The sequence below is a fragment of the Camelina sativa genome, chromosome 12, assembly GCF_030686135.1.
Source record: "Camelina sativa cultivar CO46 ecotype springtype chromosome 12, ASM3068613v1".
Lineage (NCBI taxonomy): Eukaryota > Viridiplantae > Streptophyta > Magnoliopsida > Brassicales > Brassicaceae > Camelina > Camelina sativa.
In genome coordinates this window covers 21,228,085-21,248,885 of record NC_141891.1, presented here as the reverse complement: position 1 = coordinate 21,248,885, position 20,801 = coordinate 21,228,085, and the positions used below count along the sequence as shown (strand labels likewise).

The 20,801-nt window shown below is 38.9% G+C and overlaps 4 protein-coding genes across 6 annotated transcripts; 2 read left to right on the top strand and 2 right to left on the bottom strand.

Annotated features, from left to right (window-relative positions):
* Positions 1–416: 416 nt before the first annotated feature.
* LOC104733721 (S-protein homolog 5-like) lies at positions 417–973 on the bottom strand. The gene has a single exon (XM_010453278.2). The coding sequence runs from the start codon at positions 950–952 to the stop codon at positions 494–496; it is 459 nt and encodes a 152-aa protein (XP_010451580.1). The 5' UTR covers positions 953–973; the 3' UTR covers positions 417–493.
* Positions 974–1,257: 284 nt separating this feature from the next.
* On the top strand, positions 1,258–3,929 carry LOC147930846 (uncharacterized). The gene has a single exon (XM_087478092.1). The coding sequence runs from the start codon at positions 1,514–1,516 to the stop codon at positions 3,644–3,646; it is 2,133 nt and encodes a 710-aa protein (XP_087334218.1). The 5' UTR covers positions 1,258–1,513; the 3' UTR covers positions 3,647–3,929.
* A 7,009-nt stretch (positions 3,930–10,938) lies between these two features.
* Positions 10,939–15,871, top strand: LOC104732388 (uncharacterized). Of its 2 annotated transcripts, none has more exons than XM_010451921.3 (13): positions 10,939–11,207; positions 13,031–13,407; positions 13,501–13,574; positions 13,670–13,829; positions 13,933–13,957; positions 14,042–14,131; positions 14,222–14,393; positions 14,499–14,572; positions 14,764–14,833; positions 14,932–15,003; positions 15,093–15,226; positions 15,342–15,415; positions 15,508–15,871. In XM_010451921.3, the coding sequence occupies exons 2-13, from the start codon at positions 13,218–13,220 to the stop codon at positions 15,555–15,557; spliced, it is 1,185 nt and encodes a 394-aa protein (XP_010450223.1). In that variant the 5' UTR covers positions 10,939–11,207; positions 13,031–13,217; the 3' UTR covers positions 15,558–15,871. The 2 variants fall into 2 exon arrangements, with proteins under 2 accessions (XP_010450223.1, XP_019089722.1); XM_019234177.2 differs by having other exon boundaries at positions 13,903–13,957.
* A 324-nt stretch (positions 15,872–16,195) lies between these two features.
* LOC104732387 (uncharacterized) lies at positions 16,196–20,425 on the bottom strand. 2 transcript variants are annotated; one of them, XM_010451919.3, is made up of 13 exons: positions 20,092–20,425; positions 19,719–19,850; positions 19,550–19,611; positions 19,356–19,443; positions 19,200–19,261; positions 18,661–19,123; positions 18,074–18,475; positions 17,847–17,981; positions 17,652–17,759; positions 17,470–17,550; positions 17,059–17,191; positions 16,926–16,965; positions 16,196–16,786 (listed from the first exon to the last, which is right to left on the bottom strand). In XM_010451919.3, the coding sequence occupies exons 2-13, from the start codon at positions 19,815–19,817 to the stop codon at positions 16,651–16,653; spliced, it is 1,809 nt and encodes a 602-aa protein (XP_010450221.1). In that variant the 5' UTR covers positions 19,818–19,850; positions 20,092–20,425; the 3' UTR covers positions 16,196–16,650. The 2 variants fall into 2 exon arrangements, with proteins under 2 accessions (XP_010450221.1, XP_010450222.1); XM_010451920.3 differs by having other exon boundaries at positions 19,719–19,841; positions 20,092–20,369.
* Between the last annotated feature and the right edge of the window lie 376 nt (positions 20,426–20,801).

Sequence of the window (20,801 nt, the reverse complement as noted above, 5' to 3'; positions counted from 1 at the left end):
CAATTTCAAAATTTATTTGCTAAATGTCTCAAAAAATGTATATATAGATAATTGATCAAAAATATACTTAACTTAAAATAAAAATATTACTGAATTAAGTATCAGTAAAATATTACTGATGTCAAGCTCGAACTATCGATCACTTTGGTCTTCTTTGTTCCTCCAGGCGTCTCTTTTTACTAATAGATTCTATTGTTCTTAAGGTTCAAGGACTCCGTAATCATGTTTATCGCTTGAGTATTAGGAGTGCTTATAACTATCCTTGTATTTTATGTGCTTTGTTAGGTTTATATAGCCACGATGATGGTAGCCTTGTTGGCTTGGAATTTTGCTTTTGTAACCATTTCTTTCTTTGATGGAGACTAGTAATAATATATAAAATTTAGTTGTAAAAACAAAAAAAAATTAACCAAAAATTCAAACACCAAATATTTTGATTTTATTACTTTTAATCAAGGGGGATGCAAAACATATACTGAATATTTTGAAATCACTAAGAATCCCATCTAAAACACTCAGGCTGGCCTCCGTCGCGTCTATCCCGACAAGGGGATAATTCAAAAATGTTCCAAATACATTCGCTGCAGACTCTATATTTACCTCTTGGATTGTCGTCTCTATCTACTTTAAATATATCAAATGTTGCTTTAGTATTTGGCCACTCAAAAGTGCAAGTGTACCTTGTCGTCTTACGAAGATTGACACGGAATTTGAAATCAAAACTAGCTCCAAAGGGCAGTGTTTTTACGCCTAAATCCTCCCCTTTGTTTGTACAATGCACAGTCATTGTTGCACGTGAGATCAATTTGTTAATGATAATGACATGTTTGGATGCGAATGGTAAAAACCCATTGGTGGATGAATGGTTTCCAAAAGCTGAAGATGTTTTGAGAAAAACAAGAAAAAAGATGGTTAGTGTAAAAATGAAATTTTGATTTGTTATAGAAGCCATGGGTGTGTTTTTCGTTTAAGGTGTGAGGAATATTTCTCTTGTTTAGGTGGAAGGATTTATAGATTGAATAACATTTATTGTCTTTTTATTATTATTGAAACAAATATTGATTATTTATTGGGATTATGTGAAAATCTATGTTTATAAATTAAAATAATTTATTGACAGAATATAGGATATCTAAATGTATCATTCATAATTAATTAGATATCTCATATAAGCATACTACATAAATCAATATATAATTCTTTCTAAATAATTATTTTTTCTAACAAAAACTTCATATTTATAATTTCTATTTTATGTCGCCTACAATTGACTAGGTCAACGTGAAACAAGAATTAGCGGAGAATATCTCTTTCTCTCGATGCGTCTTTAGGTTTCCGATTTGGTTTTCGATTGCGGTGAGCTTACGATCTGGCGGATCTCGCCTCGAGATTCTGGGGGTTTTTATTTGGTTTCTCTTATCGGTCTCCTCCTGATTTCGGTTTTTTGTTTGCGGATTTGAGGTTTCCTGTGTTGGGAATTTCCGGATCTCCATGGGATTGCCTTGGTGATTTGATGGGAAGACAGGTAGGGGATCGAATCCTCTTTGGCGGATTTCACGGTGGGAATTTTCCCAGGTTTGGGCACATTTTGATCTGCTCTGCTCTGGTTCGATTTCAATGGCGATTTTGGGTTGGGTTTACGGATCCTGGGGCTCAGATGAGGGGATTTGCTTGGACGGATTTTGCTCTGGTTTCCTCTGGTTCGATAATCGTCAATTATTGCCCGGTTTCTGGCCGAATCTTTGGGTCAATTATTGTTGTGATTATCGTCATTATGGTCGATCACGTCGAGGGGGTTGGAATGGGTTATAAAAGGGGCTCTAGAATCGTCTTTGCTTCTCACACTCATCTGTGTTCTTTTGTCTATTCACTTAAACTTTCCTGGTCTGAAACTTGTTGGTTATTGGTTCCTTTATTCTCTGTTTGTCCTTCTTCTCTTCTTCGTACGGATACTATGGCTCAAACCGGGTTATTGGTTTCTCAGAGGTCTTCGGAGAGTTTGTCGGGGTCTACTGGTAAGCTGAAGATTAAGGTCCCAAGGTTTGATAACTCGGCACTCATCGAAGGGTATGCAAAGACACTCATTGGTCGATGCATGAACCCTGCGATGCAGGACATGAAGGCTCTTTTGTTTATGCTGCCAAAGATCTGGAAGATTGAAGAGAGGGTTGTGGGTGCGGACCTGGGTATGGGGCGTTTTCAGTTTGATTTTGATCAAGAGGAAGATATTTTGGAGGTTCTGAAGATGGAACCTTACCACTTTGATCATTGGATGCTCTCCCTGGTCAGGTGGGAACCGGTGGTGGACCATAAGTATCCGTACCTCATCAAGTTCTGGGTCCGCATGATGGGAGTCCCACTTCATTTTTGGGCAGACGAGACCTTCCGCAGCATTGGTTCAGACCTGGGAGAGGTTGTAGAGGTTGACATCGATACTGGTCGGGTTCAAGTCTTGTTCGATGGTTTTAAGCCATTAGTGTTTGAAGCTTCGGTCGAGTTCCATAGTGGTGAAGAAACGGTGGTAACCCTGCGGTACGAGAGGTTATATGGCTATTGTCGCCGGTGTTTCAGCCTGTGCCATGATGTTTCCCGTTGCCCGTTATTTGGTAATACGGGGAAACAACAACAGGCAGGTGGGTCGGATCCTCGTCCTGAGGATAGGTTACAGAGTTACAAGGGAGCAGTTGCGGGTGGTTCTAGTTCTGGTTCTGGCTCAGGTATGCGAGGGGCTCATCCCCAGGGTCCTGCTGTAGGAGGAGAAAGGGGTGCTGGAGGTGGTCAGCGTGACAATCATCGCCACAAACAAGGTTTTGGACACAAGTCAAAACGGGGCCGTAGGGAATTTCAACCAAAGGAGCAAGCTCCACCACAGGTCCCGATGACTGATACCATTGCATTGATTGCGGGTGAGGGTGTTGGTCCAACTCAGGGTACGGATGAGGGTGTAGGGATCTCCCTTTCAGCGACAGAGCAAAAGTTGATTGACGCTTTTGTGGTGTCTCCTACGGAGGAGGTTGCTGTTTCTTCTGATCAATCTCTGATTCAGGGGGCTCTTCCGCTGACTGTTGTGGTCCCTTCTGGTGAGAATAATCCGGTGTGCAAGAACCTCTTTCCTGCATCTGACACTCACAATGTTACTACTCGGGATATGGTTCGGGACCAGCAGGAGGATCTCTTTTCTGCTGCTTTGAGTGATTTGCTGGCTCAGGAGTTTCAGCTCCCTGATGCACAAGAGATCGGAGGTCTGGGTCCGATTATGGAGGAACATGGGGTCGCATCTGGGTTAGCCTCTGAGGAGGTTCAACCCATCGTTGATGAGGAGGTGACGTTTGTCACCAAGGACTCTGGTCTAGGGGAGTCCCAGGAGCAGGATCTTCATGACGATGAGGATACCCTCGCTGAGGAGGGTGACCATACGGCTTCGGAGCAGGGAATCAAGGCAAAGAATGGGGTTCTACCACCTCGGTCCAAATCAGTCAAGAACAAAGGGGTCCTTCCTGGTGCAAGCACTAAGAAGCGAAACCTTTATGCATTAGCTTCGCCGCGCAAAAGACTTGGTTCGTCGGTTTCGACGGTGGGAGGAGGAGTGCAAGGGAGTGCAGGTCCTACTCATGGAGGAAAACCTCCAACTAATCCTGGTAATTGATGTTAAGTGTCTGTTTGTGCTGGCAAGGAGAGGTGGGTCTAATTCATCTCATCTGTTATTGGTGTTTCTTCCACAAGAAGACTGTGTTCTGGCGTAGTCGGGTTTTTATATCTCCTTTTCTTTCTCTTGGTTTCAATAATACTATAATGGGTGCCCCATTGGTTCACTTTTGTTTTTTGCTTCAGTTCCCTTTAAAAAGGGTTTTTTCGCAAATTCAGGCTCTGACCTGTTGTAACCTTCTCATAAGAACAATAATAAAACTATGCTGGTGTCTTTGTTCTTACTATGGGGTATTTTCCTGTTGGTCACAGCGTTTCTCTCAGTTTCGGACCACTGTTTTTGTCTTCGTGTGTTGGATATTTCATTGGGGATTTTTATTATGCCTATGGGATAATTTCAATCTGGACTGGGGTCTAAGGTATTGCATCAATATACCACAGCCTCTTAGTTTTTCTTTGGTTGTTTCTCGTTTTTGGAGTTTCACACTCGGACCAGGCTGGTGTTGTGGGCCTTGGGCCTTAGTGGATATTATTGGTTGTTTTCGGACTAAAGTGGTGTTCTTTACTTTGGTTATTTGTCCGTGGTCTGGACGGGTAGCATTATGTGGTCTTAACCACATTTTTTTGGGGGTTTAATTAATGAATATTATCAGTTGGAATTGTCAAGGCCTAGGTAACAAGGCAACAATCGGCAATCTGCGGGATCTATGGCATAAACATCGCCCGGATTTTTTGTTTTTGATGGAAACAAAACAGCCTCGTGTGGTTCTGGAAAAATATATAGGGCATTTTGGCTACACAGATTTAACCACAGTGGAACCTATTGGTTCAAGTGGGGGCTTGGCACTTTTTTACACTCAAGCGGATTTTAATGTTACAATTTTATTTGAGTCTAATCGGTTAATCGACATTGAAGCGGTTTATAAAGGACGGGTCATTTATTTAACGTTCGTTTATGGTGATCCAGTCCCGAAGAACCGTGACATGGTGTGGGAGCGGTTATTGCGTATTGGTGTGTCTCGGTCCTCTCCATGGTTTACTGTTGGTGATTTCAATGAATTAACTGGTAATCATGAGAAACGAGGAGGCAAATTACGGCATCCGTCTTCATTTCTTCCTTTCAATGGAATGATCCAAGATTGTGGTTTTCTGGAATTTCCATTCCTAGGAGATTGCTTATCTTGGCGAGGTTGGCGGGATAAAAAGCCAATCCGGTGTCGGTTGGATAGAGCCCTCGGCAATGAAGATTGGCATGATCTATTTCCAGATACGGTACTCGAGTATTTACCTATGATTGCCTCTGATCATAAGCCCGTTGTGGTCAATATAGGGGCAAAAAGGCCACGGGGAAAAAGACGTTTTATGTTTGACCCACGGTGGATTGGGAAGGAAGGGTTGATGGAGGCAATCGAGGCAGGATGGGTTGGGGGGACTCCTCAGAGCTCACCCAATTTTTTAGATAAAATTGTAATTTGTAGACGGGCTATTTCTAGGTGGCGTAAGGACCACGTTCCTTTTGGTAGGGAAACAATTGAGGATCTAAAGTGCCAGTTGTCTGTCGCGCAGGCTGACGATGCAACTCCACTTTCGGTTATCGCTGATTTAAATGCTAGACTGTGGGAAGCCTATAAGGATGAGGAGGTGTATTGGTATTTGAAGAGTCGCAATAAATGGATGCAGATGGGCGACCAAAATTCAAAGTACTTTCACGCTCTGACCAAGCAAAGACGGGCCCGCAATCGGATCATTGGTCTTTATGATAAAAATGAGGTTTGGTCTACGGAGGATGAGGACATCTGCAATATTGCAGTATCGTATTTTGCTGATCTGTTTACAACATTACATCCGACAAATTTTGATGAGGTCTTACGTGAGGTACACCCAGTGATTACAGCTGAGGCCAATGCTCAGTTAACAGCCCGGGTCACAGAATCAGAGGTCCGCGCGGCTTTATTTATGATGCATCCGGATAAGGCTCCGGGTCCAGATGGGATGACCGCTTTGTTTTACCAAAAAGCGTGGCAGATTGTTAAAGGAGACCTTGTCTCACTAGTTAATGGTTTTTTCGAGGAGGGGGTTTTTGATAGAGGTTTGAATACTACGCATATCTGTCTCATTCCGAAGGTGGCTAAGCCGACTCGGATGACGGAGCTGCGTCCAATTAGTTTGTGTAACGTGGGATATAAGATTATTTCTAAGATCATGTGTCAACGGCTAAAGAAGCTTTTACCGGACCTTATTTCGGAAACACAATCAGCTTTCGTCCCGGGAAGGCTCATTTCGGATAACATCCTGATTGCTCAGGAGATGTTTCACGGCTTACGGACTAATCCGTCTTGTAAAGGGAAATTTATGGCTATTAAGACAGATATGAGCAAGGCATATGACAGGGTGGAATGGGAGTTTATTGACAAATTACTTCACAAGATGGGGTTTGATGAGAAATGGATTAGATGGATTATGTTTTGTGTTAGTTCGGTGGAGTACAAAGTTCTTCTGAATGGTCAACCGAATGGTCTGATTATTCCGGAAAGGGGATTACGACAAGGAGATCCTTTATCTCCTTATTTATTTATTTTATGCACAGAGGTTTTAATTGCCAATATTCGGAAGGCGGAAGCAGAAAAATTAATTACAGGGATTAAGGTGGCCAACAAATGCCCCCCAATCACCCATCTCTTATTTGCGGATGACAGTCTTTTTTTCTGTAAGGTCGCCAAGGACCAATGTGAGGCCATCTTGAGGATTTTACGGAATTATGAGGCCGCCTCGGGTCAGCAAATTAATTTTGCGAAATCCTCCATCCAGTTTGGTCACACGGTTGCGGAACAGACAAAACTGGAGATTCAAGGGGTTCTAGGGATCACAGCTCAGGGTGGTATGGGATCGTACTTGGGGCTGCCCGAGAGTTTAGGGGGGTCGAAAACAAAAGTGTTTTCGTTTGTCCGGGAACGATTGCAGGGTCGAACGACGGGTTGGTCGGCGAGACTGCTCTCTAAAGGAGGGAAGGAGGTTATGATCAAATCGATTGCTACTGCGGTACCGACGTTTGTGATGTCTTGCTTTCGGCTACCGAAGACGATCACATCCAAATTGTCCAGTGCGGTGGCAAATTTTTGGTGGAGTTCGGATGGAAGGACGGGTGGTATGCACTGGCTTGCCTGGGAGAAGCTTTGTTGTAGTAAGCAACAGGGCGGCTTAGGGTTTCGGAATGTCGATGATTTTAATTCGGCTTTGCTGGCAAAACAATTATGGAGGCTTATTGAATATCCGGATTCTTTGTTTGCCAGGGTTTTTAAGGGTCGGTACTATCGGAACTCGGATCCCATGGAACCGATTCGTTCCTACTCTCCTTCCTACGGGTGGAGGAGTATAATTTCAGCTCGCTCTCTGGTACAAAAAGGGCTTATTAAACGTGTTGGTTCGGGCGAGTCCATTTCAATATGGACTGACCCCTGGATACCAGCTCAATCCCCGAGACCAGCTCTTAGTAAGGGCCCTTTTAAGGACCCTTCTCTTAAAATCTCACACTTGATTGATTCTCGGACACGTTCATGGCGGATGGATGTGCTCTCGGACCACTTTGATCCTGGCGATGTTGCATTGATAGGTGCACTGCCCTTAGGAAGCTGCCCCAAGGATGATACTCTTGGTTGGCATTTTACGAAAAATGGGAGGTATACTGTTAAGTCTGGCTATCATGTGGCCCGTTTGACGAAAACAGGGCCTTTTAAGGCGGTTGGGGTCGGACCAGAGATTACTTCTCTTCTGGCTAGTGTTTGGAAGGTGCGTTGCCCACCAAAACTGCACCATTTTATGTGGCAGGTTTTGTCAGGGTGTATCCCGGTTTCACGAAATTTGCGGAAACGTGGCATTTCATGTGATTTGTCCTGCTCACGTTGTGGTGCAGAGGAGGAGACAGTAAATCATGTCTTGTTCCTTTGTCCCCCGGCACGTCAGGTGTGGGCATTATCCCAGGTACCGGTCGGTTCACAGTGTTTTCCGGTGGAGTCAGTTTTTGCAAATATGGATCATTTATTGGACCCCAATAGCCCGGGCTCTCATGTGTCCGCTTTCCCGTGGATTTTGTGGTATTTATGGAAGGCGCGTAATGCAAAGGTTTTCGAAAATATTACAGAACGCCCAGAGGAAACGGTCCGGATAGCTGAAGGTGAGGCTGTATCCTGGCATAAGGCTCAGGAGGGAGGTGAAGATGGGGTTAACTCTGACCAACCTACGGTAGCCGAATCCCGCCCACAGCGGCCCAACGGCTCTCTACCTTTGTTTTGTGGATGGTTCTTGGAAATCCAATGATCGGTTCGCAGGAGCAGGGTGGTTCTGTATCCAGTCCCATGACCCAAGGCCAGGAAGGGGTGCTACTAATTTCCGGCGAAGTCTTTCCCCCTTACACGCTGAAGTGGAAGCTTTCATTTGGGCAATGCGCTGCATGATCGGACACGATTACTGTGATGTGGCTTTCTACTCGGACTGCGCTGACTTGGTGAAGATGGTGTCTTCACCGCACGACTGGCCGGCTTTCTCGACTTACCTACATGACATAAGGACGGACAGGGAGGAGTTCTCTTCCTTTTCCTTATCTTATATTTCCAGAGATGCAAATTCAAAAGCGGATCTTCTTGCACGCTATGCGCGCACTTCTCCGCAAAGTGTTCTGTATGTAAACAAGTTCCCTACGCATTGGCTCGTTTGAGCTAATCTATTGTTGTCAAAAAAAAAAAAAAAAAAAAAATATTTTATGTCGCCTATAAAACTATGCTTTTTTCAGTTAATTAGGAACTTCTTCATTAGGTAATTATTTATTAAGTTATTCATAAATCATAATTATAACTATGTAATTATGGTAACGAATTTATTTATTTATTTATTTATTGATATTATAGTTTAAAGGTGGAGGGAACTACTTAATTTTAGGAAAATCATATATATATATATATATATGTATTAAATTTTAAAACCACTTTTTATTCATATAATAATATTATCTCACTCATTTTTATTTGTAACATCTATGCAAATTTGAGAAATATAAACAGACTATATTATTTGACATTTAATATATGCAAACAAAACCAAAATTTAATTAATTCTTTTTTTATTGAAATATTTATACTGCATCCAACATTTTCATTTGTGAAATCTATAAGGAATACAAAAAAATGACAGAAATATATTTTTTAGCATTAACTATATCTATATAACTAAAACCACAATTTAATTGATTCAAAAATATGTAACCACTGAGATTTACTCAATGACAGTTTTAGATAGTAGTATATATTAGTATTAACTACCCAATCAACACCACCGTTGAACTATTCAACTTTATGTGATTATATAGTACTAAGAAATTATCAACAATACCTCTAGTTTTAAAAGTATCCAACTATTAGTCAGTTCAAATAACGTTTTATTTATTAATTTCATCAAAATGGTCAAAACACTCTGAATCCGTTAACGAAAGATGGCGTAGCTATCACATGCCTTAACTAGCTTCATCAATATGGTCAAAATGTGTTTTACACAAAACGTCTCACATTTATAACCCAAGATATACATTTGTGTCCATATTATCTGTTTTCATTTATCCAAATGTAGCATGTCCAATAAATCAGCAATTCTGATTGATGCTGTTTGACCAAAAAACAAAAACGAATTGAAATTTTATTTTGCTGATCTCTTTCTACATTATATATGAATATATGATCTGCCACTAATAATATTGATTTGGGCTTTTGAAATTATTCTAAAATATTAATATTGTTTAATATTTCCATTTTTTACATTTCAACTGTTAAAGTTATCATTGTTTTACAGTTTACTTGAAAGATAGGAGGGCGTCGAGTGGAGACGATAAACTTAACGGCAGGAAAGCAAAAGAATATCATACTATTTTTTTTTTTTTTTTTTTTTTTTGGGTCAATATTAACTATTCATTAACTAAGTTAATACATACCAAGTTAATACATCCAAATCAAAGATACTTAATAATTCCCTCCAAAAAATTGGACCAAATGTAATGAGTCGATCTAGTAAAACTTTGAAACACTAGCGGATCCAACATTACCTAACTGAGAAACATTGCATTTTCCTACCACAAACGAGATAGATAACATACCAGGACTCGGTGTAAAATCATCTCTTAAACCACCTAAAAACCCTATGACACAAGAACAAGTACTAACACAAAGAAGACCAAATCCTATACTGAAGAACAATTCAAATCCAAGCTATTAGAACCTCAGGATCGGCGAGTAGAACTTGTCCCAATAGCATCAACACCCAGTGGCACAAAATCAGAAAAGCTTGGTATCTCCGGCTTTCATTGTTCCGGTCCTAAGCCAAAAAACGGACAATACATCCGACTGAACCGACCAAGAGACGCAAAGCAAAACCAGCAAGAGCAAAGGCTTCTCCAAACTTATCTCGCAAATCCAGAATGCTAATCAACTAAAGATAAGAAATTGGAGTACATATTAGCATAACTTTACTTCACGGTGCCTTTCCAGATTGGCCACGTCGCATCTGCCTTATTGTCTTGCTTCTTAGCCAGACTGAAACCAGAAAATTGAGGAAGCTCTCAAGAACGCCGGCTTAAAGGATGTCCTCAAATCTCGGCCACCAACGCACATAGAATCCTCCCCAATAATCGGTAGACTCTAAACCCGAGTCAACCGCTAATCTCCGGACTAACTAGGATCTCTGGCAGAGAGGTTGGGTGTAGCAGGAGGGCGCGACCCAAGTCCCAGATCCGAACCCTGAAGCTATAAAGAAGGCCGTCCGGAGAAGCTTCGAACCACCACCATCAGTCGCCGGAGAGGAAACGAGCCGAGATCTCACTCCGTAGCATCAGCCGCCGCAAAAGTTGAGCCACTCCTCAGCACCGCCGGAGAGGAAGAGATCGAGTCACCATACTACTACTACAACTAGAGAATAAAACAAAGAAGAAGAGCAGAGCCCTCTCACACCACCGGCAAAACCTCGGGCGGCGAAGAGGCAATCGAGACTCAGACGGCGGCGGCTGGAGAACTAGAGTTTTGAGAGAGAATTTTGCGTTTTTTTATCCCCAATTTGATAATCATATGAATTAGGTGACAGAACAATGTAATAATATTTTTTAACTTTAACCAAAAAAACCAAAAAAAAAAGAAAAAAACTGTTTAAAAAGAAAAATGAAAAGAGTATTTTATTATTGAATATGCTCACAAATTAGGAAACATAAACAGGATATATATATATATATATATATATATATAATAAAATGAGAGAAAAAAAGATCCACAATCTATATACTCTACGCATGCCATAGGCCCATACACAACAACACATATATACTATTAAGAAGTGTTTTAAAAGAGAGAACAAAAGGCAAAAGATCAAACTCAAACGAAACACCAAAACCTGAAATCATTAATTTTCTTCTTTTTTTTTCTTTCTCTCTCAAATCTTTTTTGGGGTTTCTCATTTGTAAGTAAAACCTTTTACAAGAAACAGTCTTCACATCTTCAGATCCGATCTTGAGCTTCTGCACCCGAAAGAAACAGGTTCTCTTCAATCTAATCTTTTTCTTTCTTTGTTCTTTTGGATCTATCAGATTCAATTAGTAACATGCATGATGCATGTGCTTGCTTGTTACTTGTTATATATATATATATATATATATATATTAGTAACTACACGTAAGAATCGTTTTATTAAGTGTTTAGTATGAATCTTGCGATTCACAGATATTTCTTGGGAAAATGAATGGGGATTCGAGTTTTGTAGTATTTTTTTTTTCATTTGTTTTCTGGGAATCCAAACACTAGATTTCTTCTGCAAAACCCAAAATGTTAAAATGAGTTTCTTTTTTTCAAAAGATTTGAGGCAGAGAGGGACCAGTCAATATTCACTTTTCCTTCTTTTTTATGTTTTTGTCCTCTCCTCTCTTTGCTTTCTGCTAATTTATCTAGCTTTTTAAACAGATTAGACGTAACTTTAACATAATTAAACCTTAATTTATGGGTGATTAATATTTCCAGGTACATGATGCTTCTCCTCAGTCCTCTATGCTTCATTTATACGTTTTCTTTATTTTTTCGGTTTTTTCCTTACATGACAAAACTCAATAATGTAAAAAATTGTAACAAGAAAGCATTAGATTATAGTTTTATTGATCGAAACAACCGAAGGGCATCATGCGTGTAATGAGCTTAATTAGAATAATATTACCACTACATATCGTATTTTATTTATCTTATAATATTGAATAGTATTTTTCTAGTTTAATTAGAACACTAAATGTTGTTTAGCGTTGATTCTATTAAAAACTAAAAGAGTAATTTTGGAATTTATCTAACTTCTTAATCACTAGGTATCAACAACTCAACATGTTATACAATTTTGATATCTTTATTAATATCTAAGAAATTTGAGGGTCCTAGACTCATAATCTCCTTGAACAAGGACAAGAGTACGTTAGATTAGTATCCTGTTTGTTGCCGGTTATTAAACTCTTAACCTTAAAACTTGTTTTTTTAATGGCTAATTACTACACCGATTGAGCTATCAACATACTGTAGGTCTATTTTGATATTATTCTTATTATATGATCATCATACAATATACAGTTTTTTCATATCATATTTCGGCTGATCTTTTACTTTTTTGGTTATATCCTTTTCTATTTTTTTTTTTTTTTTTTGATCAACCTCCTTTTCTAATTAAATTGTTTGAGAGGTAACCACTAACCACGGGTCTCACTCAATAAAGTGGACTTGTGAATCTCTTCTAAAAATAAGTATGCTTTTCTCAATTTCTGGTAGGCAAAAAAAGAAATGAAAAAAAAGAAAAGCAAAAAGAGTATATATGATGTGGCTCAACAGCATTAACAATTTGCTCACTTGCATAAAAAGATTCGTTAGCCCAATAGTGTCCGTACACGTTTCATTTTAGAATGCAAATTGTATACATTCATTCATCCCACCAAATAGTTATAAGGATTTGTTTCCTTTTTTATCTCTTCTTTTAAAGCTTTCGTTTAAAAAGTTTCTTGGCCACTTCTTAGTTGTATTTCTGAAATTTCATAAATACTTACTTCTACTGACTTGTAGGAGTTCAATAATTTTTAATATCTTATAGTTTAATACAACTTCATTCAAAGTATGATGGATTAGAGATTTCGTTGACGTTTGTGCCATATCAAAAGCATGCCTTCAGAAAAGTTCATATCAATTAGGCAAACTTGTACTGCACGTATTATTTTATTGTCTTCTGCTTGACAAAAATACTTAACAAATGCTTTCTGTTTAGAAAATGGATTAAGTGTGATTTGAGAGATTATAAACTTGATTTCTCGTTCCCTGTATGTCATGGTTTCTTGTTTTAGGTTCTTTGTTCTGAAGGAAGACAGCTACACGCTTCTGGAGTGTCTTTCCTTGTGTTCAGTCCGGTCTTATAAATAACGGACGATCTCCCAAAGACCGGGAGATTCGGGATTGATGCTATTGATCAGCCAAGCATATATGATTTTTCAATGTCATGAAGAAGAGAGAGTCTGCTAAGTTTAAAGACCTATGGAGACCGGTGCAAGTATTGACAACAATGGCTATGAAGGAATCAAGAACGGTTCATGGTTTATCCAGTTTCGTAATGGCTGCAACCCATGGATGGCTAGATATGTGTATGGTCTGATATTCCTCTTGGCTAATCTGCTGGCTTGGGCCTTGCGCGATTATGGCCGAGGTGCCTTGACCGAAATGAGAAGTATGGTTTATCTGAGTCTCTTGCCTTATGAATTTTGACAATAGTGTTTTTATTCAGATGAATTGATGATTGTACGTTTATTCATTACTGCAGAATTCAAGAATTGTAAAGATGGTGGAGAGTGTTTAGGGACTGAAGGAGTTTTACGAGTTAGCTTTGGATGTTTTGTATCCTTATTCTTGACTCATTCATATTCATATACATATACATACATTATCTTCATGGCTTGAGAGACGTTTTTGCCTTAACTGTGTATTCCTAGCTGTTCTATTTCATTATGTTTCTTTCAACCGTTGGCACATCGAAGATGCATTCATCGAGAGATAAATGGCATTCAGGATGGTGGTTTGCTAAGCTTTTCATGTGGCTTGGCTTAGTCATATTCCCTTTCTTGTTGCCTTCTTCTATTATTCAACTTTACGGTATAAGGCTCCTCGAATATTTTCTTTTATTGTATTTTATCAGAATTTTATTAGCATCATGACAAGTTATTAGAATGGCTTTTTTCTTTGCTTTGCTTTGCAGGAGAGATTGCCCATTTTGGTGCAGGGTATAGTTTCTAATCCTATTTCAGAAACTATGTGATGGTTAAAAGTAATCTCGGAAGCTAATCATTAACTGTCTTGTTTTATAGGGTCTTTCTTCTAATTCAGCTCATTAGTATCATCAGTTTTATTACATGGCTTAATGAATGTTTCCAAGCCCAAAAAGATGCAGAAAGATGGTGAGACCCAATGAGACTGTTCCTTTATATAGTTGGGATACATATACAAAACGATGTGTTTGTTTCTGATGAAGCTTTTTTATGTTGCAGCCGAGTCCATGTGATGCTACTAGCAACTACTGCATACACTGTATGCATATTAGGGGTGATTTTGATGTACATATGGTATGTGCCTGAACCATCATGCCTTCTCAACATATTTTTCATCACATGGACTTTGTTCCTCATCCAACTCATGACAAGTATCTCTCTCCACCCAAAAGTAAGTAACGGTTTCGAGGTTCAAACAAATAATATTCTTCCTTCATTATGTGTTGTATTATTATATGATTTTAGAAAAATGTTTCTTTTTGCTTGCATATAACAGGTTAATGCTGGATTATTGACTCCGGCGCTTATGGGGCTTTATGTTGTGTTCATCTGCTGGTGCGCCATTCGAAGGCATGTTTCATTTTAACTTATCTTTAATACTACAACCAGTACAAAAAACAATCAGATGAACATCTAGCAGTTAAAGCGTGTAGTCTCTTTTCCACAAATAAAAAAGAGTGTAGTCTCTATCTATATATATATATATATATATATATGATCAATAGAGTACTTGTGTCATATATACAAATTTTGTTTTGCAGTGAGCCATTAGGAGAAATCTGCAACAGAAAAGCCGAAGGTTCTAGCAAAACGGACTGGCTTACCATCATAGTAAAAGATCTTAGACCTTTTCAAGAATCTTTTGGTTGACCTTTCAGAATTTTTGATAAAACATTTTCTCTCTATATATATATATGTGTGTATTGTAGAGCTTTGTTGTTGCACTGCTTGCGATGGTAATCGCCACATTCTCCACGGGAGTAGATTCCCAATGTTTCCAGGTATGTTATCTATGACCTATGCCAACTTTGCTGGAAAACTCCAATAGAGAAGAAACTTGACTTATAGCAAGTGGCCTTTAATTTTACAGTTTAGAAAAGATGAGAATCATGAGGAAGATGCAATTCCTTACGGATACGGATTCTTCCATTTTGTGTTTGCTACCGGAGCAATGTACTTTGCAATGCTACTTGTTGGCTGGAACATTCATCATTCCATGAAAAAGTAAGTTCTTGATGAACAAGCACAATTCATCATATACCAAACACTAAACTAACTAAGGCTTAGTAAAATCTTTGTGGTTCCATTGATAATTCCATACTCGTGCTTTTTTGGTTAGGTGGACAATTGACGTTGGATGGACAAGTACTTGGGTAAGGATAGTAAACGAATGGCTCGCGGTTGGCGTTTACAGTAAGTAAAGAAAAACTTCTCTTCGACTCGTTTTTCAATAGGAATGAAGACAGTTTGTGATGTTTGAATGCTGATTTTAATGGTTGTTGCAGTTTGGATGTTGGTGGCTCCAATGGTACTAAAAAGCAGACAAACAACATGAGAGATCACCACAGAGAGCTTTTTGTCACTCTCGTTTCATCTCGGTATTGTGGATTTGGCTGGAAAACTAGAATAGAAGATTAAGATTGGGGAACTGCGTGTGAAAACATCATATATTTGCACTGTAGATTATTTAGGATCAAAGAAAGCTTTATACAAATAAAAGCTATAGATTAGTAGTAGTACTATGAGTGTGTGCCCCTAACGGGTCTCTAATCATGAAGCGTGTACACATTATTATTACACATACTGTACACACTATAATTATACATACAGTAGTTTTTATATTAAGGAATTGGGTGCTGAAAGGCTAAATGCTACAAGTTTTAGTTTAAACTTGGAACCATATCAAAGACTCCAAAAAAAGAGGGTCTATATTCTAAACAATAAAGAGAAGAGACTCTTCACTACAAGCTTATTGGAAAGAGAAGTAACGCATCTCTAGTCCTTAAGAAAGAACTTAACAACTCTGTTTGTAAAGTTTGAGAAAGAAGTTTGTGCGAAAAGTTGTAAGAATCGTAAAGGCTCCGAGTTGCGCGTTCCTAATCATATCTCCTGGTGTTCTTTACATGTTACAATTTCATTTATACACAAACAAATGGTGTTGGGAGTTGAGAGAGGAAGAGACACTTCACCAAATCTTAAAAAGTCTCACAAAAGCAATTTCTAAACTGCCAAAGTTCAATTTTGACAAGACTTTGGTCAATGTGTAAACCCTTTTACAAAATCATACAACACAAAAGGAGGAGCCTGAAGAACTTTCTAAACGACCGTAGCCCCAAAAAATAAAAAGAGATGAAAGACTTACCACCCTCAAGTTTATTACAATAACACAACATCACAAGTGAAATGAAATATAGAAACACCAAAGAATAAATATCAAACCTATTTCAAAACATTTTGATGCTTATAAAAAATCATCTAACACTCACAAACCCAATTCTTTCTTCGTGATCATGGCTCGTACCTTCCTTCGTTCACCCTATTTTTAACCCATGTTTGTATTCAGTTTGATACCTTATACTACACCTTAGAACACAAACACTATCCTCAAGCATAAGATAGCTCTCTCGAGCTAATTTTCTCGCTCTTTCTTACCCAAACGGATTTCCTCCTGATTGGAAAGAAGGTGGGTTCAAAGGAACTGCAGCCGCAAACGAGCTTCCAAAATTTTGATATGTTTGTTGAGCATCATATGAAGCGTTCATGTCGCCGAATGGGCTTACATTGCTGCAAATAAAACGAAAAGATAAAATAAGCAGAGGTTTCAACCAAATCTTGAGGAAGCGTGTTAAAAGCTTTTGTACGGAATCATGGAGTACACGTTTAGAGCAAGCACTAATGGATTAATTGAATCAGAAGGTCATACCTAGGTGGCATGCTTCCTGGTAATGGAGGAGACATGTACCCTGAAAATGAGGAGCAAATAGTTCATCAAGCAATTCATAAGAGTGAACACATCATTCAGTAGCAGGGAATAACAGAGTAATGGCATGTTTTACTTGGTGGCATCGCAGATGGATGGGCTGAGACTTGAGAAGGTATATTGAAATGATTGTGTACTCCTTGAGAAGGCATCATGCCTGAAGGAGGTAATGCACCTTGCAGAGGAGCCATGGAAGGGAATTGATTTTCCTGTACAGTATATCACATCACTATCGTAATCACAAATCGACTATTGTATAGGTACTTTGGCAAGTCAAGCTGCTCGATTGCAGATGTTAACCGAGTAAAGTGAACGGGTTAACCAACTAACTCATAAGCTAAGTTTTCATAAGTATTTCATTAAGTGTTAAAGTCAACATATGCTCAGCTGCCAATGAGCAATTTCGCTAAAAGCTAAATTCCAAAACATGCTTGCTTTCACACAAAAAATTATATTCTGGATAAGTCGAATGAGATAGAGGACATACCGTTTGTGTTTGTGATGGCGGCCCAGTGCTGAAGTCAAAAGGGTTCATTGACTTGGCTGGCTGCGGGACATTCTGGTAAGGCTGTTGCAGGAAATAGAAGATTAATAATAAGAAAGCAACAGGCTGGGATGTAACTGATGCTCAAATTCATTATGAATTTAGAAATTTATCAGAAAACTAACCGCGGGGATATTATACTGCTGCATGCCATAGTGCATACCATGCGGTGGACCAGCTTGCCACCCAGGTACTGCTGCATGGTATGATGGGTAGGTTACAGCGAATAAATCCTGTAGACAGGTTAGCATGTCATTTACCCTCCCAAAGATGGTAAGAATACAGAAAGCACAGGTCAAATGGCTAAATTAAATTGATACCGCTGGTAATTCGTTTCTTCCGGAAGGTTTAACCTCAGAAGACTGCAGGCCACCGGAAGGGACTCCTTGAAGAGGTTGAAGTGACGGTGCACTCATTGATCTTTGGACATTAGATGCAAAGGCTGTGTTCCATGGCTGTTACAAAAATCCGAGAAGCATAAGCACATTATATTTTGGAAGCAGAATATTATGCAATTCCATGAGAGATCATGCACTGAAGTGCCCACCTGTTCGCTTGAATGTTCATTCGGAAACGGTGCAAAGATTTGTGACGTGGAATGACCAAGATGCCCAAGTCCGCTAGATGGTGTAGTCGTCTGACCTGGCACAGAAGAAGGCACTGCCAACTGGGAGAGAAGTGAATCCAGTGTGTTTCCACTGGGTGGTGGTTGCGACACATTTAAACTAGGGGCACTGGGTGCAGCATCGAAAGATGCCCAGTTATCATTAGATAAAGTTGCAGGCTGTGGAGTAGGCTGAGGAGCGGTTGATTCTGGTGCTTGTATCGCAACAGATGGAGCAGGAGGTTCAAAATCAGTATCAAAATCAATCAGGCTTGAAGCAGTCTCCAGCTTCACTTCTGGCGGCTTCTCATTTGTGGACATTAAACTACTCAATGATGTACCTGACTGAAATAACAGAAACAGAAAACATCAACATTTTTTCTTTCTTCCCTAAGAATTAGATTGTATTACCACGAATGCATGTTCTACAACAATTTTATTTAGGAAAAGGGTCTTGAATATAAACAGAGTATCAATGGCTCTTATAGACTTTACATCCTTCATGCACTGTGAAAAAGATGAAGCCAAACCTTTGCATGTGTGGAAGCATCAGTATTTCGGCTGACAGGGGGTTTTGGAGGCTCTACCACACGAAGAGGAATAACACTGTCACCTAAAATTTCCCTAACAGGTCGAGCTACAGGAGGACTAGCTGAACCCAAGTCTTTTACTTGTTCAGGTGATTGGGAGCCCTCGTCAGATGTTTTTTTACCCCCAAATCTATCCTCTCTGCGCCAATCATTCAGGATCTCAGGACGAGCAGGGCTTTTTCTGTTATTACCAACATTCCTGTTACTTGGCTCAAACCCTGGACTTCTTCCACCAGGACTTGATCTGTCGCTGTAACGACGGTCATAAACATCGTCATATGGCGGACTCCGAGAGCCACTAGAACTACGTGTCTCACTTGGAGGCTTTTCATCATTCTTCTCATTCGTATACCTTTTATTTACATATACATGTCTGATGAAGTCCCTTAACCGCTCTACATTACTAACAGATTAAAAAAACAATCAGCCAATGTAACACATCCATCATCTCTACAACAATAAGGGATATTTTGTAATACCTGCCATCAGGCACTGACTGCCGCTGTTGATCAAGTCCTTTAAAATAAATCTCCTTAGCATGCTATATTACAAGGCAAAATCAATAACATAAGATACTAAAACCACAAATGCCAAGAATCAGTCATCAAAAAAGAAGAGAGATTTAGCTTGTTTACCTGATTTCCACCTTCTTTTAAAGCAGTAACTTCTTGTGACGTGAACTTCGCCATTGAAATCGATTTAACACGGTGGGTAAACTCACGGCTGTTTCGAAATACATAATGAATATATCAACATACATTTCCATGAACACTAACTATTACACAAGAAGAATAATGGAGAAGATAAAGAAAAGAATCTAGAAACTTACTGTATTCCACTGCAGTTAGTACAAACAAAAGTCCAGAAAGTAGTGCAAACATATTGTGGTCCCTAAGAAATGATATCAAGGGAAACATATAAAGTAACTTGTCTCAAGTTTCCATTGAAATGATGAAAACAGTAACAAAAGAAGAAGAAGAAGAAGAGCAAAAACTTACAAGGCTGTTACAGTTTATACATCTCTTGTTCTCCGCAAGTTTGAGAAGACTCCTAATAATCTTTTCGTTCTTCTCGTCTTCTTTAACTCGATTAGCCATTTTACCGATTCCAAATACACTTAGCTACAGAAACTATACAAAACTTTAGTTTTAAGACTGACAAAATTGCATATTTGGCTGTAATTAAGGAACTCAGGATCAGTATTTTGAATCAACAATGGCAAAATCGAGTTCGGAGCAATTTCGAATTTAGAGATTTATTCGTTCAATCTAGCCACCAAATACATCAGTTCATAGACCTAAAGATCGATCACGCCTAAAAATATAGATCCAGAAACTGTAGAAGAGAAACGGGAGCAGAGAAGACGAGAACCTGAGAAGACGAGTCTGACTTTGCAGCTTTCAACGACGATCCCAATATCTGGAGATTTGATTCTTCTCTTTGTCTGTCTTCTTTGTTGAATCAGTGTGTTTCTAGAGAGAGAGAGAGAGTCTTTTTGTACAGCTAAGAATGGTCTGTGGGGTTAAGAGTTGAGATTTGAGCAAGGAGATGGACGGAAATAATTGACGGCGTTAGATGTGGAATACTAAAAAGGACAAAGACCGGTGTTGATTGACTTGACGACGTCGACGGCTGTGGTCTGTCCCGTTGACGGAAAAAATTATTATAGTCCACTAAATATGGCTATTTATAGTTTTATAATTATGAAAATTTTATTCGTTTCTTTGCTTAAGTAATTATTACGGTAGTAAACTACATACGTTATTTAATACAACCTAGTAAAATATTAGAAAGTTAATATATGCATTGAACTTTTAGGTAATGAAATTAATATGATCTATAAACTTAATTGTGCGCATCTAAATTTTAAGATTTGTGTTTACTACTCCCTCCATTTGAAATTACTTGTGTAGTTTTATAAGGTTTTTCACAAAAATTAAAAAAAAAAAATCCATTATCCTTTTTCAATATATTTTATATTCTATATATAGTAAAACCTCTATAAATTAATAAACACTATAAATTAATAAATTTTGTTGGTCTCTAGTCAGGTTAGTGTATAAAATAACAAAATTTGATAA

Excerpts from the sequence above, each read along its gene's own strand:
- LOC104732387 (XM_010451919.3), bottom strand. The coding sequence starts at position 19,817 with ATGGCTAATCGAGTTAAAGAAGACGAGAAGAACGAAAAGATTATTAGG. Across the intron at positions 16,966-17,058 it reads TCCATCTGCGATGCCACCAA|GGTACATGTCTCCTCCATTA; the intron begins GTAAAACATGCC and ends CCTCATTTTCAG. Across the intron at positions 16,787-16,925 it reads CCAGGAAGCATGCCACCTAG|CAATGTAAGCCCATTCGGCG; the intron begins GTATGACCTTCT and ends TTTTATTTGCAG.
- LOC104733721 (XM_010453278.2), bottom strand. The coding sequence starts at position 952 with ATGGCTTCTATAACAAATCAAAATTTCATTTTTACACTAACCATCTTT.
- LOC147930846 (XM_087478092.1), top strand. The coding sequence starts at position 1,514 with ATGGGAAGACAGGTAGGGGATCGAATCCTCTTTGGCGGATTTCACGGT.
- LOC104732388 (XM_019234177.2), top strand. The coding sequence starts at position 13,218 with ATGGAGACCGGTGCAAGTATTGACAACAATGGCTATGAAGGAATCAAG. Across the intron at positions 15,004-15,092 it reads TAGATTCCCAATGTTTCCAG|TTTAGAAAAGATGAGAATCA; the intron begins GTATGTTATCTA and ends TTAATTTTACAG. Across the intron at positions 15,227-15,341 it reads ATTCATCATTCCATGAAAAA|GTGGACAATTGACGTTGGAT; the intron begins GTAAGTTCTTGA and ends TTTTTTGGTTAG.